The sequence below is a fragment of the Epinephelus fuscoguttatus genome, linkage group LG2 (assembly GCF_011397635.1).
Source record: "Epinephelus fuscoguttatus linkage group LG2, E.fuscoguttatus.final_Chr_v1".
Taxonomy (NCBI): domain Eukaryota; kingdom Metazoa; phylum Chordata; class Actinopteri; order Perciformes; family Serranidae; genus Epinephelus; species Epinephelus fuscoguttatus.
Window position 1 is genome coordinate 28,514,028 of NC_064753.1, and position 14,410 is coordinate 28,528,437.

Genomic DNA, 14,410 nt, shown 5'->3' on the forward strand with positions numbered 1-14,410 from the left:
GTTCGCTACACCTGCCATAGATCAGTATCCAGCTGTCTCTGACAGCACTAACTACGTGCTGTAAGTGTGTACGCCTTTCTTTTTCATGACTGTATACATATGTATGACCAACACTGAAGATTTTGTATTAAGGCTATTGAGGTTGCTCCTTGTGGCTTTTGGTTTTAACTTGCACTCCCCCTCCCCTCCCCCCCAGTAATCACTTGTCAGAGCATTATCACTAAAAACATTAACAGCCTTCTCGCTCCTGTGAGTTTCTCTGTATTAGTGGTTTAATTCCCATATCTCACACTTTGGACCACATTCCTCCTCAAACATCTTGAGTTAATCAGTCCCAAAACATTACCAAGAGTGTTTTTGTGATTTTTGTGTCCAAAACTGACTGAATTTGCACCAATTTTGAAAAATGCTATTATTATTGGTAATAATTTATTGGTGTTTTTTTTTGTTAAACTGCAGTGATGTCTAAAGAATGACATCATTGCACAAAAACAAATGTATTTTTTATTTATTTAATAATAGGCTCATACAAAAGTGATCCCTCTTAGTCACCACTTGTGACCCACACTTGTGTATGGTGGTGTATTTATCTGCAGAGAGACTGCATGTATTTTCTGCCTGTTTGTGGGGTCGCTGCTGGCAATTTGGGTGCACTAACCATTATCACTTTGTAGTGTCCCATTACTCACACAAAGCAAAAGAAGAGTCACAAACTTCCCAAACTCTGCATAAATGTTCCCATACAGAAGAACAGGCATTTATCAGCAGTTGAGGGAGGCTTTACAGAGTCACACACTTGTGCATTACCTGGCTGCAAGGTTGTTAATTAGTTGACTGTTTGACAGTTTCTGAGGGACTTCTGCACTGATGCTGATGACAGCAAGATCTGTTCCTATCCCATTGTTGAACGCAGGTATTTTTAATGAGCTACAGTCTTGAAAAACTTTGCTCAGCAGAGTCAGCTGACTATTAATAACTGTAGTAGTAGCCTAAAGGCGTTAGCGCACCCAGCAAGCCGGTTCAGCTCAAACCATGTTGTGTCTGAAAGGGCGTTAACTGGGAGAGCTTATGCAATACAGTTAATGATTGATGATTGATGATGTTCATATTGGGCTGTTTTGGTGTCCCCTCTGGCACTAGTGCCCTAAACACAGTGCGTGATTTACGTGCCTGTAGCGGTGGCGCTGTCTGTTGAAGGTGCTAGACCGTAAGCTACATGTATCCAAGAGGAAGCATCAAAAATCGTGGACACAGTTCGAAAAAACGCAAATGTAGCAAGGCAAAATGCCAATCTGGGTTGGGCTTTAACTTTTGCTGGCAATACTGTTTACAAACTGTAACCGCCAATCCCTGCAAAGTACCCCTTTAACTGTACTTCATGACAAAGGTAAAAATAAATATTGTTTACTGTCTCTTAACTCAGTGTGTACGACAGAACACCTAACAACAAGCTAACGAGTAACTTGTCTTAATGCAACTCCTTTTAACTTAACCTAGCAATAAAAAGTATAAACTAAGGCTATCTGAGAGAAGCAGTGCCTGAGAAGAGAAGATGACTTTTTGGATAAAAAGTTCCTGTTTTGCATTAAATATATTAAAACAACAACGCCAATTGCTGGAAGGGTTTATTTTATCCAACCCAGTAAGTCATTCATTGATTGGCAGTAACTGCTCCCAAATTCACTGATGCATTCAGCTTCATTCTTGTAATCCATCTGACTGTTTATTTTGGTGTCACTTTTGATTTGATTTTGCTCTGTCAGCATTTTCAGATCTCTCTTGTTTCTTTTTAAGCTGTTACACAATTCCTCTTTACATCTAAAATGGACCATATTCGATTTCTTAGAACTTTCTCGCATCCTAATAACGTTTATTTTGACTAAGCAGAGAGTTACCTTCTTCACCACAGAGTTGTGTGTTGGTCAGCTGGTTTACATGCTGATCGCTGCTCCTCTCATTAATGTCAGTCTCTGGGTGATAGCGTATGTACGTATTCACAATATACTTCATGTTCGCCTTGCAAATGTATTTAAATAGACATTAAATTAAAACTAGCTTGCAACTGCTGTCTTTTGTAAAGATGAATTAGTACAACTTAACTTTAGCTTGTCCGCGCTGTAGACTGTCCGGGTGCTACACTGACTGTCAACATCATGTTCTGAACAAACATTTACACAATCAATTATTAGCATTTGTGAATTGATGCCGAATCGTCCACGTCCGCATCCCAATGCATGTAAGAATCGATTCCTTTCAACCCCCCTACCTTATTTTGCTCTGTCAGCATATTCAGATCTCTCGTTTCATTTTAAGCTTTTACACAATTCCTCTTTACAACTAAAATGAAACATATTTGTTTTTTGAGAACTTTCTTGCTTCCTAATAGCTTTTATTTTTCACTTTCAAATCACTTAACCACATTTTTTATTTACTGTATTTACATTTAGTGATCTGTCCAGACCATAGTGTGCTTTGTTTTTCCCTAACATGTCTTTGTCCATCACTGTAAATCAGGATTCATCTGAAAGAAAATCTGAATATAAGTCAGGAATGAAGCATTATTAATGGTAGAGTACATCAGTCTGATCATGTAAGAGCTTGTTTTATGTGTTGGTTATAGTTAACGTGACATTTATAAATGGAGGCGTAGGCATTGCTGTATCAGCCAAAATATAGTTATTAGACCATGTATTTACTGATCATTATCATTCTAAAATTTCTGTAATTTGAATTAATTATTTTGACCGTCCTGCATACTTTTGCATATGTTTACTATACCATGGTAACCACTGGCATTGGTAAATATCAGTACTAAGCTCTACATACTGTGATGCTGTCCTCTGCACTGACTGATGGATCTTCACATGTCTTTCTCTGCAGGTTCAGGGGAGGGATGTGGAAAGATCATTCAGCGATACCCCAAGACGGACTGGGAGGGAACGGCGTTTCCTCAGGGGGTGGAGATGGTAGGTGAAAACAACCTCCTGTAAACTGAAAAAACCTGGGTATTTAAAATGCACAATCCAAAGTGAAACACAAACATGCACATAGTTTAAAAAAGATGCCTGCAGCTGCTGAGATTATTTTTTGGTAGTCAATGATTCAAACTGGCTAAACAACAAAGTTTGTCTTTACCTGAAAGCGTTTCAGCCTTTTGTCAATATAGAAACACAAATATGAATATTTCCTTACTTCCTGTTTAGAAAAGTTTACGATTGGAGCACCTTGCTAGCCGAGTGGTTACATCACATGTCACATTACCACAACGCCACGGGTTCAATTCCAGCTTTTGTTGCACATCATACCCCTCTCTTTCTCTCTCTCTCCCTGTTCCCTGTCTCCTCTGCCATCTGGCAAATCAAAAAGTTAATGATCAAACGATGATTAAGTAATCACTTGCTGTGGTTACATGGACCCTTTTCAATCCGATTGAAATCATTCTTAGTAGAGAGTTTAACTTAGCTGTTTACATGGACACCAAATAAAGTGATATGATAAGATGTGCGTTTACATGCACCAATGCATTTCATCAGATTATAACTTTTCTTGTATGCGCAACGTGATTTTGGTCGCTGTAAAGCGTCTAATCTGCTGGAAATATAATGGCAGAACAAAATGTTTGTTTTTCCAACCTTACTGAGAAATATAATTCCTTCAATTCATAAAGTATAGAACAAGAAGGAGTGGTTCAACCTGTTAATATAATTTAGCACAAGTGTTACCCAGGTTATTGTTTCGTAGTTACAGATTGCGGATTTCTCTTAAAGGTATAGTATACCCAAGAATGAAAATTCAGCCATTATCTACTCACCCATATGCCGAGGGAGGCTCAGGTGAAGTTTTAGAGTCTTCACATCACTTGCGGATATCCAAGGGGAGAGGGGGTAGCAACCTCCACCTAATGGAGGGTTACGGCGTCCCAGATTCAGATTCCTCGGCATATGGGTGAGTAGATAATGGCTGAATTTTCATTTTCGGGTGCACTATTCCTTTAAACACCTCACATGCAGATTATCAGTAGGTGTTACAATTTACAGATGTTCCTTAAATGTCTCATATATAGACTACAGCTTCCGATAACGAGTCTATTCTTATGTCTGTGACAACTCAGCCTCTAACAACAACATTACATAAGGCTACTTTTTCAAAATCAAAAAATATATTTATATATCAGAGACTCACATCAGAACGTAGCACTAACAGAGCGTTAAACAGTTTTTAATTAATGTACGATTCTCTGTGCAAATCAGCAGAGGGAGGCATGTAGAAATGGCTGTGGTGGCATGTTGTGTGTGGCGCATGCACCACCTACGTCACCTAATGTTACACTGAAGTGAGGCAGACGTGCTGAAAGAATTCCAACCAGAGAGAAACGATCAGATAAAGCATTTACATGGTTATCAGGTAATACAGTTTTCCTATTGAATGGATTATCATGAGATTAACACCGTCCCTCTCCACTTGATTGAGAGGGGTGATGATTTGATCAGGGCAGGCCAGTCTCTTCCAACTGAAGTGGTTCCATGAGGCTTTTTTATTCTGATTGGGCTATTATTCTGACTATAAGCGGAATATTATGGTCCATGTAAATGCACCTACTGCAAAGAAAGTTGTCTTTTTTGCTTATACAAAAGCTACCTCTTGATTTGATGACTGGTAGATATCAGTTCTGAAACTCCAAGTATAATTGACAGGCTGGAGTCTGAGTGGTTGCATCTTTACTGTGACTGTGGCCTTTGCTGTCTGCCGTGTAGACCAAATGACAATTTCATAGTTCATAACAGGAGAGCAGAAGGCATCTCTGGAACAAGTTAATGTGTCATATGTGCAGGTTGTACAGTGTTTTTCTAGTTAGTGAGTGAGTGTCCTTGTCGTTGCACCCCTTAGCCATCACCAGCTTCCTGATGTGATAGTTAAGAATGTTATCTGTGTAAAAAAGGAAATATTTGTCTCGTATGTCACAAAATGACAGATTGTACCCCGGGGAATTGTCATGTTTTGAAAGCATATTTGCCCTTTGGAGCTTGTGCAGCAGATATTGGCATTTCCTGTTTCAGATAAATTCATAATGATTGTTTACTCAAACGTTTGTTTTAAACACTTTACACGTTCTCTAATTGGGAAACCTCCTTCCACAGATTCCTTTTTTACATAATGTCCGGCCTACTATCTGCTTCCCACTGCTGTCTGCGTCCATCTTCCTCTTCAGGAACATTAAGGGAATAGTTGACGTTTGTTGCCTCCCTGCATGGAGGGCGACCCCATGGGGTCTGTGACAGGGGGTCTGTTATCCGTATATGGACAATGCAATGGATGGACAAATATTTGCTTATCAGGACTGGGAAATACTGTCACTCTCCAGGGCAACATTAGCAGTGAACAGTATCATACTGCACAGGACATTAGCGCCTGTGTTATATCTGTTTTTGTTCATTTATATTGGCTACTGCAGATAAGCTTTTAATGACTAAGCAGAATGGATCTGGCAGATGACAAGATGGGAGAACAGAAAAATGACTCCAGATCCAGGCACAGTACTAGATTTTTTGAAAGTATAATCCAGCACATACTTCTGTGATAGTACATTTTTTCTGCTGTCGTCAATTCAGCACTAAAACTTACAAGTAAAACATCCAAATGTTGGGAAGATTCAGAGGACTCATAGATTGTAAATGTTGTGCAAAAGTAAAAGTTGCATGCTTTCTACTTTGCAGTTGAAGGTATGTTCTGTGTTTGGTGCATACATATAGGTATTTATAATTTAGAAGCAAAATGATGCAGAGCAGAGCAGCAGCAGGTGTAGAGGCCAGCATGTTGCATAATATGGGTCAGATATCTAAGCCAAGATAAATGGAGAGGGCTTATCTAAACAACATTCCTCAACATCTCCTGTTTAGATGAGGTCATTTTTTTCGCTATGACAGGATCCTTTTGTAGAAAGGCAAATATAATCTACATTTGTATGCAGTATTTGCAGATATAGCAGTTGAACTTGTGTTAGAAACATGTGATGAATGAATAAAGTTTTTGTTTGCCTTTTAATGCTGATAAATTATGGTCGAGAGTTATTATAGCTATAGATTAAATCTCTGTACAGACACGGTCAAAGAGATCATTCTTCCATCATGACCTTCGTTTATGTAATGGCATTTATAAGGCAATTGAGGACATGTGAGGCTGTTATTCCAGCACAAACAGACATATTGTGAGTGGGTGGTTTGAATGGCAAGCAGCCGTCTTCCTGTGTAACTCACTGAGTCTGTTGGTGGCCACCAAGAGTTTCTTGTTGTGAGTTATTGCTTAGAGACAAGCAGTGGTGTGTCATACGGAAAAGCACTGTGCTCCTTAAAGCCAGCAAATGGTAATTGTGACTGGTCAAACTATGAAAAATTAAAACTGAAAGAATGTCTTGTCCAGACAAAGTGTCTTTGGAGGTTGAATTGTTGTTGACATGAGTCGGAAACCCTAGCACTGGTCTTTAACCGTACAGTGCCTCTGAGGGATGAGCCAGGATGGCGCTACCCTCTCAGCATCATCCCTCAAATATCCTGTTGTGGTTTCATAGAGTTTAAATATAGAAACACTGCCACAAGTTTAGCTAAATCTATTAGCTTAGTGTTTCCAGATGTCATTGAGGACCTGCATACCATTTTTTTTTGTGCCTGTGTGGGTGTGTGTGAATTTTTTGTATTCCATCTCGCTGAAGTGATCCCCCCAATGCTTCTTCATTATGTGTCAGCCTAGACTGAAATTGAGACATACTGCAATCCCTAGAGTGCATAGAAAGCACAAGGCATGATGTTTCTCATTGAAGGCAGTAAACCCGAGCTGAAACAAGAGGATGCATTCAATGCAGGGCCTTTTTTTCTAAGTCTTTCTTGGCAAACACCCTGCATATTTGCTGTAATTGTTCTTCTGAGATACAACTATATGTACTTTACAAGTGTAGTGTAGAATATTGGATAACATGCTGAAAAAGATTCATATGTTTACGTCCTCAGTTTTCTATGAAAACGCTCCCAGAGGACTGAGCGAGGACAGAAGAGAGTGGGTTGTTCTATAAATTTGGTTTCCTACTATGCGTGTGTGACAAACGTTGGTCAGGAGCCAAATGACTGAAATTCCAGCTTTGAAGCTTTAATGAAGATACACCATAGTGTTTAACAGACCCACTAAGCAATTTGCATTTTGGCTCTGTTTTGGCCTGGTATGTAAACCATTATTATTTGCAGATTTTCTCGACTCCGTGAAAAAGAAAATGACTCATTTACAAACACCAAGGAACACATCTGTAGAAAACAGTGGATGAAGCTGAGCACGAAAAGCATTTTGTGGTCACATCAGGCCCCCAGCAAACTAAATAACCACAGATGAGGAATGCACAGAGGAAAAAGCGTTTACAACTTGTCCTAGGAAAAATGTGTTTCTAATCTTTTCAGGCAAGTGATGATGATGGAAACCAGCTCAAATCCTCATCTGTTATGGATGAGCCATGTCTGTAGATGGAGGTCAGTAAGTTGTGCACCTAGTACATTTCCATCACCTCTGCCTCCAGTGTGAAGACACAGTCCTCGTGATATACTGAAAAGGGAAGGAGGGACTTAACGTAGTGGTCACATAGGAGGTTTTTAACATGTAAACTCAACAAATTTCAGAAACAACAATGGCTACCTCAAAATGTATTGATCATTACCACCTAATCAGAAGTAGAAAAATATTGGTATGAGCCCATTTTTTGTCAGAACAGTGGTTGAAGAACAGTAATTACTCCACGATCCTGACTCGAATTGTTCTCATTTCTCTTTTCACTCTGAAGACCTACAGTGATGAACAGGACGTGGGTCACATGACAGACAAAGGTAGCTGAGCTGCAGTTTTCTAAAATGACTAACACAGCAATAAGATTGACTTAAACTTGAATCTAATGATTACAGGGATGACAAATAATGGCTGTTTGTAATTTATTATTAATTTTAGCTTGTTCAGTATTCAAAAGGAATATGGTGTTCTCCCTTGCTCTGGTGATAACTGCATTGTCTTCTTGAGATGGGCCCCCAGACACCAACACGGTGATATCAAACTGATCCAAGTAAATACATCATGTGTGATCACACACACACACACACACACACACACACACACACACACACACACACAGAGTTCACTGACCGTCACTGCTGCAGAAGACATTTTAACATTTATCTACAAAAATATAAAATATACACAAAAAGTGAAAAAGACTAAAAACTGGATTTTTTTCAGTGAAGTTAAAAACACAATGACGACTCGTTCAACATTTACAGAGTGTAACTGGGCCGTCCAGTTACACTACAGCGTGTTGAGGAATTCTCTGACCTTGTCAATGATGGCTTCCTGTTTGATGCGGTCGTTCTTGAAGTCATCGTCTACGTCCAGAACGAGGTGATTGCGGGGGTGCTAATCATAATAATAATTGCGATATAATTCACTGGTGTATAAAGATCAGGGTTTAGGCAGCAGGGTCACAAAGTGACAAAGCAGAGTTTGGAGTAAGTTGTTAATAACTTACATTGCATGCAATAGTCCACCTTCCACCTTCTCTTCCCCTCTCTCTCAAACACACTCACTCACACACACGCATCCACCACGGTGCTCCGTCCCTGGTGTCAGTCCTAAGTCTTGAAAATTGTGCTACTGTTACGCATAATGTTGGCAGCAATACCAAATTTGAGCCTCTAGCATGGCAGCCAAACTGCAAAAAGCCTACAAAAGCTTTCACTTACTTCTGGATCAAGTGACCCTAGTCAGGCTCATTACACTCTGTTTGATTAAAAAAAAAAAAAAAGTTACCTTTTTTTAAATTGGACAGTTGCAGCCTGTGTTTTGTTATTTAGATTTACCACCACATAGTTTGAAGCAAAGAAATAAAATGCGCCACATAAATGCCAAAGGAATGCCTGCAATTACTTTGGTGTTCACTGTTTAATTGCTGAGCTTGCTTATTTAGTTACAAGCACCATTTGGAGTTTGTGAAAATAGATTTGCAAGTTGTAGACTCTTCCTCCGTTATTTCTTTCTCCCTTGTGTGCTCTTGTTTCTTTCAGGTACCATTATCTTTCGTGCTTAATGGGCTGTATAATTTGCAGGTATAAAATCCACTTTGTAAGACAACCAGATGGACATAAAACTTTTTAAATCCAACCCAAGTATCGATGAGTGTTTAGAGTAACAAACATCAAATCTTGTTCAAGCCTGCTTTTTTGGGACACATTTGCCAGCAAGTCATAAATTTTATTTCCAGCTTCACCTTAATGAAACCTTCATGCTTTGTATTTTAACACAGTGAAAGCAATAGGCCTCCAATTTATGGCAGGAAGGTTTTGGTTTAATACTGTTTGTTGCATGTAATAACGGAGGTACATAAAACAAATTGAGTAAGTGTTTCAAAGCAGATCCTTTTCAAACTGGTTTTATCCTGTCAGAAACTTTGTAAAACACAAATTAAAGGCCCAGATGTTGACATGGTGCAATGTTAAAGTTGGCTTTAATTATTTGATACTTCTTAACATTTGTTTTTATGTTTTACTATGTGTGAAGACTTATGTAACATAATTAATTCATTACCTCATTACTGGTCGTATAATTAGGAATAAAAAGTTAACTTGTCTGTTAGTTACCTCACACACCTCATTCATCACCTCATTACTGGTCATAAAATAAAAAAAAAAAAAAAAAATAGTCAACTTGTCTGTTAGTTACTCTTGATTCTTCACCTCAAAATTATTATAAAGCTTATTTTTGCCTTGTGCCCAGCTGTTTAAAATATGGGATATGTTTATCAAATATGAAAATAAATGTGAGCAAAGTTATATTTCAAGATCCATGTGCAAAGCCTTGGCTACAATGTCTACATTTCAATTCAAAATCAAAGAAAATATTTTCTAGAATGAAGCGTAGCCCCTATAAACAGCCTCGCACTGAACACATAACTAGACAGCTAATGCAATCAGTCAATCATTTATTTGTCACATGAAGTCATACAGGACAGTGAAGTGTGATCCTGTCAGCTCATTCAACTTGTGCATTTAAATTTAGTCCTTTCTTTGCCTCTTTTTACATTGTTGGCTGTCTGTGTGTCTGAGTGCTCCTGGCAATGCATGGTTTCTGGTTGTGAAATTATTTAACTTTATTTTGGGGACAGTTGCTTGCGTTGTTTTACAAATTAAATCTACTACAGACTCTGTGAATTCATTGATGTCATTGGTGACGTCAACGGTGGTGTCCTGGAACATGCTCCAGGCTCTGATTAGCTTCATATCTTGTGTCACTGGGGGCATGCTTTGTAGTTTCTATGTATATCTTGACCTCAATAAGATGGCCGCATGGTTGCTCCACCCAAACGCAGGCAATGGTTCCGCTCTGCAGCAGCCTCTGAACGGCATACAGTAGTGATCCTGAGCATGAACAGGACAACACTTCACATTCCCACTGTCACACCAGTCTTTTTTCTTCATAAAGCACATGTCTTCTCCCTGTCTCTCGCCAGAGTCTTCTGCTCTGTCAGATCGGCATATAAAAATAGTGTCACCTGGTTGAATGTTATTCGGTTATCCAGGATTTAGCGCAGTTTTGGTGAAACAAAGGATACAATTCCTGATATCCTGTTGAAGACTGATGCAGGCACAAAGGTCATCTAGTTTATTATCCAGCACCAGCACAATGGCTAGCAGAATGCTAGTTCAGCTGTGCCCATCTTCTCCATCTTTTCCTTAATGTTTACTGACATTTACATGTGAGAACCACAACCTAGCCAGCTAGCAGAAGTCGGCAGGAGGAGAGTTTGAAGACTGGCGAGTTGATTTCCACATCTCGATGAGTAACTTGCAGCCACATGCCACCACCGCCCAATGCCAACCACAATACACACCACCAACACTTGCACAACAGACAAAAGAGTTGACTCCTGTGATTTAGCACACATTTGCCTGAGCTTACAGAGAGATGAGTGGAAACATCAGCACCTATTAGCTTGCTTGTAAAAAATCATTTCCAGGTCTGCGAAACAGCATAAATAATAAATAACCACACACCGACAGTGACGACATTGAAATGGATAGCTGTTTATGTTTATGCTTGGCTCGGCCTTCAGTCTGTATGTATATATATATATACACGTGTGTGTTGGGTGAAGAGAGATGTCTTGACGCTGGTGCTTGAGAGTTCAAACACATTCCAAAGCACCACAAAGTTCAGTGTTGAACATGAGGGTCAGTCAAGTACATGTAGCCTGCAGACATCGTGCTGTCAGCAGACTCATACCTGCTGTATCCGCTATGGCCTAGTTCCCCAGCAGGTAAACAAAATGTGTGTCAGATAACATTGCCTTGTAACAGTCATTACGTTTTGGAACACTTGGTATGAGACTCTGCAGCACAATCAGCCTCAATCAGCTCTGTTAATGTGTTAAAGACAGAGGCCCAGTTTACAGTATCCATACAGGAAGTTAAAAATGGGAAACTGCTTTGATGCAACAGGGCACTTTGAGCAGAGCTAAGGGCCATGGATTTTATGTTGAAGGTCAGAGATGAAGAACAATAATATTTGTGGCTCCAGCTCTCCATTAGGAGGATTTGCTGCCTTTTTTTGCAGTTTCATATCATTTTAAATTCAGCACTTCGGGATTTTTTAGCCGTCGGACAGAAAAAAACAAGCAGTTTGAACATCACGTTGGGCTTTCAGAACTGTTGATGGCCATTTCATAAGCTAAATGATTAATTGATTAATAGAAAAAACAATCATGAATGAAAGTAATCCTGCTCTGATTTAATTATGGGTTTAATTGTGTTGAGTTAAATGTTTTCAAAGCTTGAATTTGTTATTAGTGCATGCAGTTAATAGTATTATTAGTGGTTTGATTACATTTCCATTTGACTACCAAGTACTAAATGAATATATGGAAGTGGTTCTGCAGATCAGACATTTTTGAAAACTGCCACATTCAGCAGTTTGAGATTGACCTCTCTCAACACACCTTTCCATTCGTCGCATGTTGTCTCTCACTGACGTATGTCTTTGTTTTCAAGTCTGAAGGCGACTTGACCTCACCTTTAAAGGCTTGTAGCATTTACCATCAGGTGTCTGACAGTGACAACAGTGGGGGACTCAGCCTAATACTCAGCCTGCTCTACTTCTAGTCTCACATGTTGTTGCAGTGGGCGAGATGATGCAGCTCTGAACAATAGTAATCCTGTACTGGTCCAGTCCAACACACAGTATGTGGTGTGGGTTTTTTGTTCCACTCAGTCAGCTAGGCAAGCAGAGTTGTTTCTCTGACCGCATACCATGTCGGTCACTTGCTTTTTTGAACCACTGCTTCCTCAGATATATACTGGTAGCTGTAATTGTTACGGAGAGAAAGATTTTTATACAAGTGGTCACCACAGTGGCCAGAAACTAAAGCCAGTGCACAAGTGTCTTTAGATGCAGCTCCACCCATGGCCACTTCTATACATTCTTTAGTCTTCCTTTTGATCAAGAGACATTCAAAATATTTCTTAAATTTAAAAGTTAATTTGTTTTTAAAACAACATCATCATCTCTCTAGCTAATTTAATTGGCAATGTGTGTCTTGGTGGTCTGTAAAAGTGAAGGTAGATGTTTTTAATGTGTTTTCTTAATAGACAAAAGAGTCAGTCTATCACACTAAAGACGTAATAGTTTCTGCTCTCTTGTTCTTCCGCAGCTCCACCGAGACTTCTCTATTTGCCCATATTTGAGTTGTCTGGCCTCAGTAACTGCCAAGATGGTGGTCAGCAGTAAACCCAAATCCAGTCCTCAAAACAATCTTCCAAAAAGAGGGTGACAACACAAGCGCTACATCTGTGCTTCTCTACAATCTAGAATTTTAAGGAGGAGAATATCGTTGTTCTGGGTCTTAGTACTGTCAAACATGTATTGATGGTGTAAAAAAAAGCCACTCTTTTCATAAATATGACCCCTGTGGAGCCAGTCAGTTCACTGTGAGCTACACCTGAGCGCTTTTCTCAGTAGATTGATTGCATAGAGTGCTGAAGTAGTGAGTCCTAAATCCTGGAAATGAGTTAGCATGTTAGCACTTCTGGTTCCCTTGTCTCAAAGTCACTGTTTTTTTGATTGGATTTATGTTTGGATGCCTGAAATAAGGCCTGTGGTTAACACAAGCTTAGGAGGTTTTCAAGTTGTGCTCTACAACATAAAATACCCCAGTAAATGACTCACTCATAATTAAAAAAGGCAGTTGCTAAAAAGTGACCAAATGAGACTACAGAGGTTGTCTGGACACTAAACACCAAACATTACCTTTACAGCCTTATTGTGGTGGCAATGCGACCTTGGTGTAGTTCGTTTATAGCCTGAGGTTAGCTTTTTACTTCTGGCGGTTGCATATATGCTTCAGAAATGTTTAAAATGGTGTTCAATTGTGAAAATGATCTTGCTGAACAAAAAGTATCTGAACTTTTTATGTCTCAGAGCCTATTTTCCACAATAATCCAAAATTTACTTGAAAAATCCTATTGCTTTTTGTTGTCGAGGGAACAGGGGCTATGCTGACTTCTGGGTTGGCCTCTTTTCATCCTTGATAGACATTGGAGAAGTCAGTAATCAGATGATTGCAGCAGTATGTGTATGATGTCTATGTGAAGGCTGTGTGTGTCTTTCTGCTTTTTGCATTTGGGAGTTTGTTCACTCATTTGTTAATTGCTTCTTCCTGTCCACACTGCTGAGCCCTCCGTCCAAACAAAAAAACCAGTCTGTTAGAAATAAATCACGTGTTCTTTTAGCTGGCTAATCCAAGTCTAATTGATAACAGAGTGAAACTTGGATTACAGTGTTTTTGTACTCTGTGTTCTGTTACTGGAGAGATTGCTTTATTTTTAGTAGGAATTGTTTGCCTAAAAATACACTGATTGCAAAAGCCTACTGCACTCGCAACAAACACAGATACTGTATAGGTAATGCCACCTTACCCACTTGTATTCATCTGTCAAAAATATGTAGACATGAAATTCTACAAGAAAAATGTCCTCTTGGGGCCCAACTTCCTCCGATGAAGGAATTTGACCTGACTTGACCAGACTGTAAACATTTGTGCCATTTCTCTTGTCTAGAACTTTGACTTCTTGAACTCCTCCATTTTGCCCCAAATCCCGGTTGTAAAGAGGAACGTGACTTGGTGCTTCCAGGAAGGATCCTCGTGTTATTCAGAAAATGTTTAAACTGCTGGTGTCATGTTGGAATTCAAAATGACTGCTGGAAATTTAAATACATGTTGTCTCAGAATAAGTATACTTCAGGACTCCAGAATGACCTAACCCTCTGGACTGGAGTATGACCTCAGCCTCTGGACTCAGGTCAGATTCAGTTCACCTCACCCTTGTTGCTGTGAGGAGTC

General features: G+C 39.4%; 1 protein-coding gene across 1 annotated transcript in view; it reads left to right on the forward strand.

Moving 5' to 3' along the window:
- Positions 1–14,410, forward strand: part of sbf2 (SET binding factor 2) — a 129,580-nt gene that overhangs the window by 16,515 nt on the left and 98,655 nt on the right. The window contains exon 2 of the mRNA XM_049596115.1: positions 2,881–2,966. Coding sequence (XP_049452072.1) covers positions 2,881–2,966 — 86 coding nt within the window. The remainder of the gene's footprint in view (positions 1–2,880; positions 2,967–14,410) is intronic.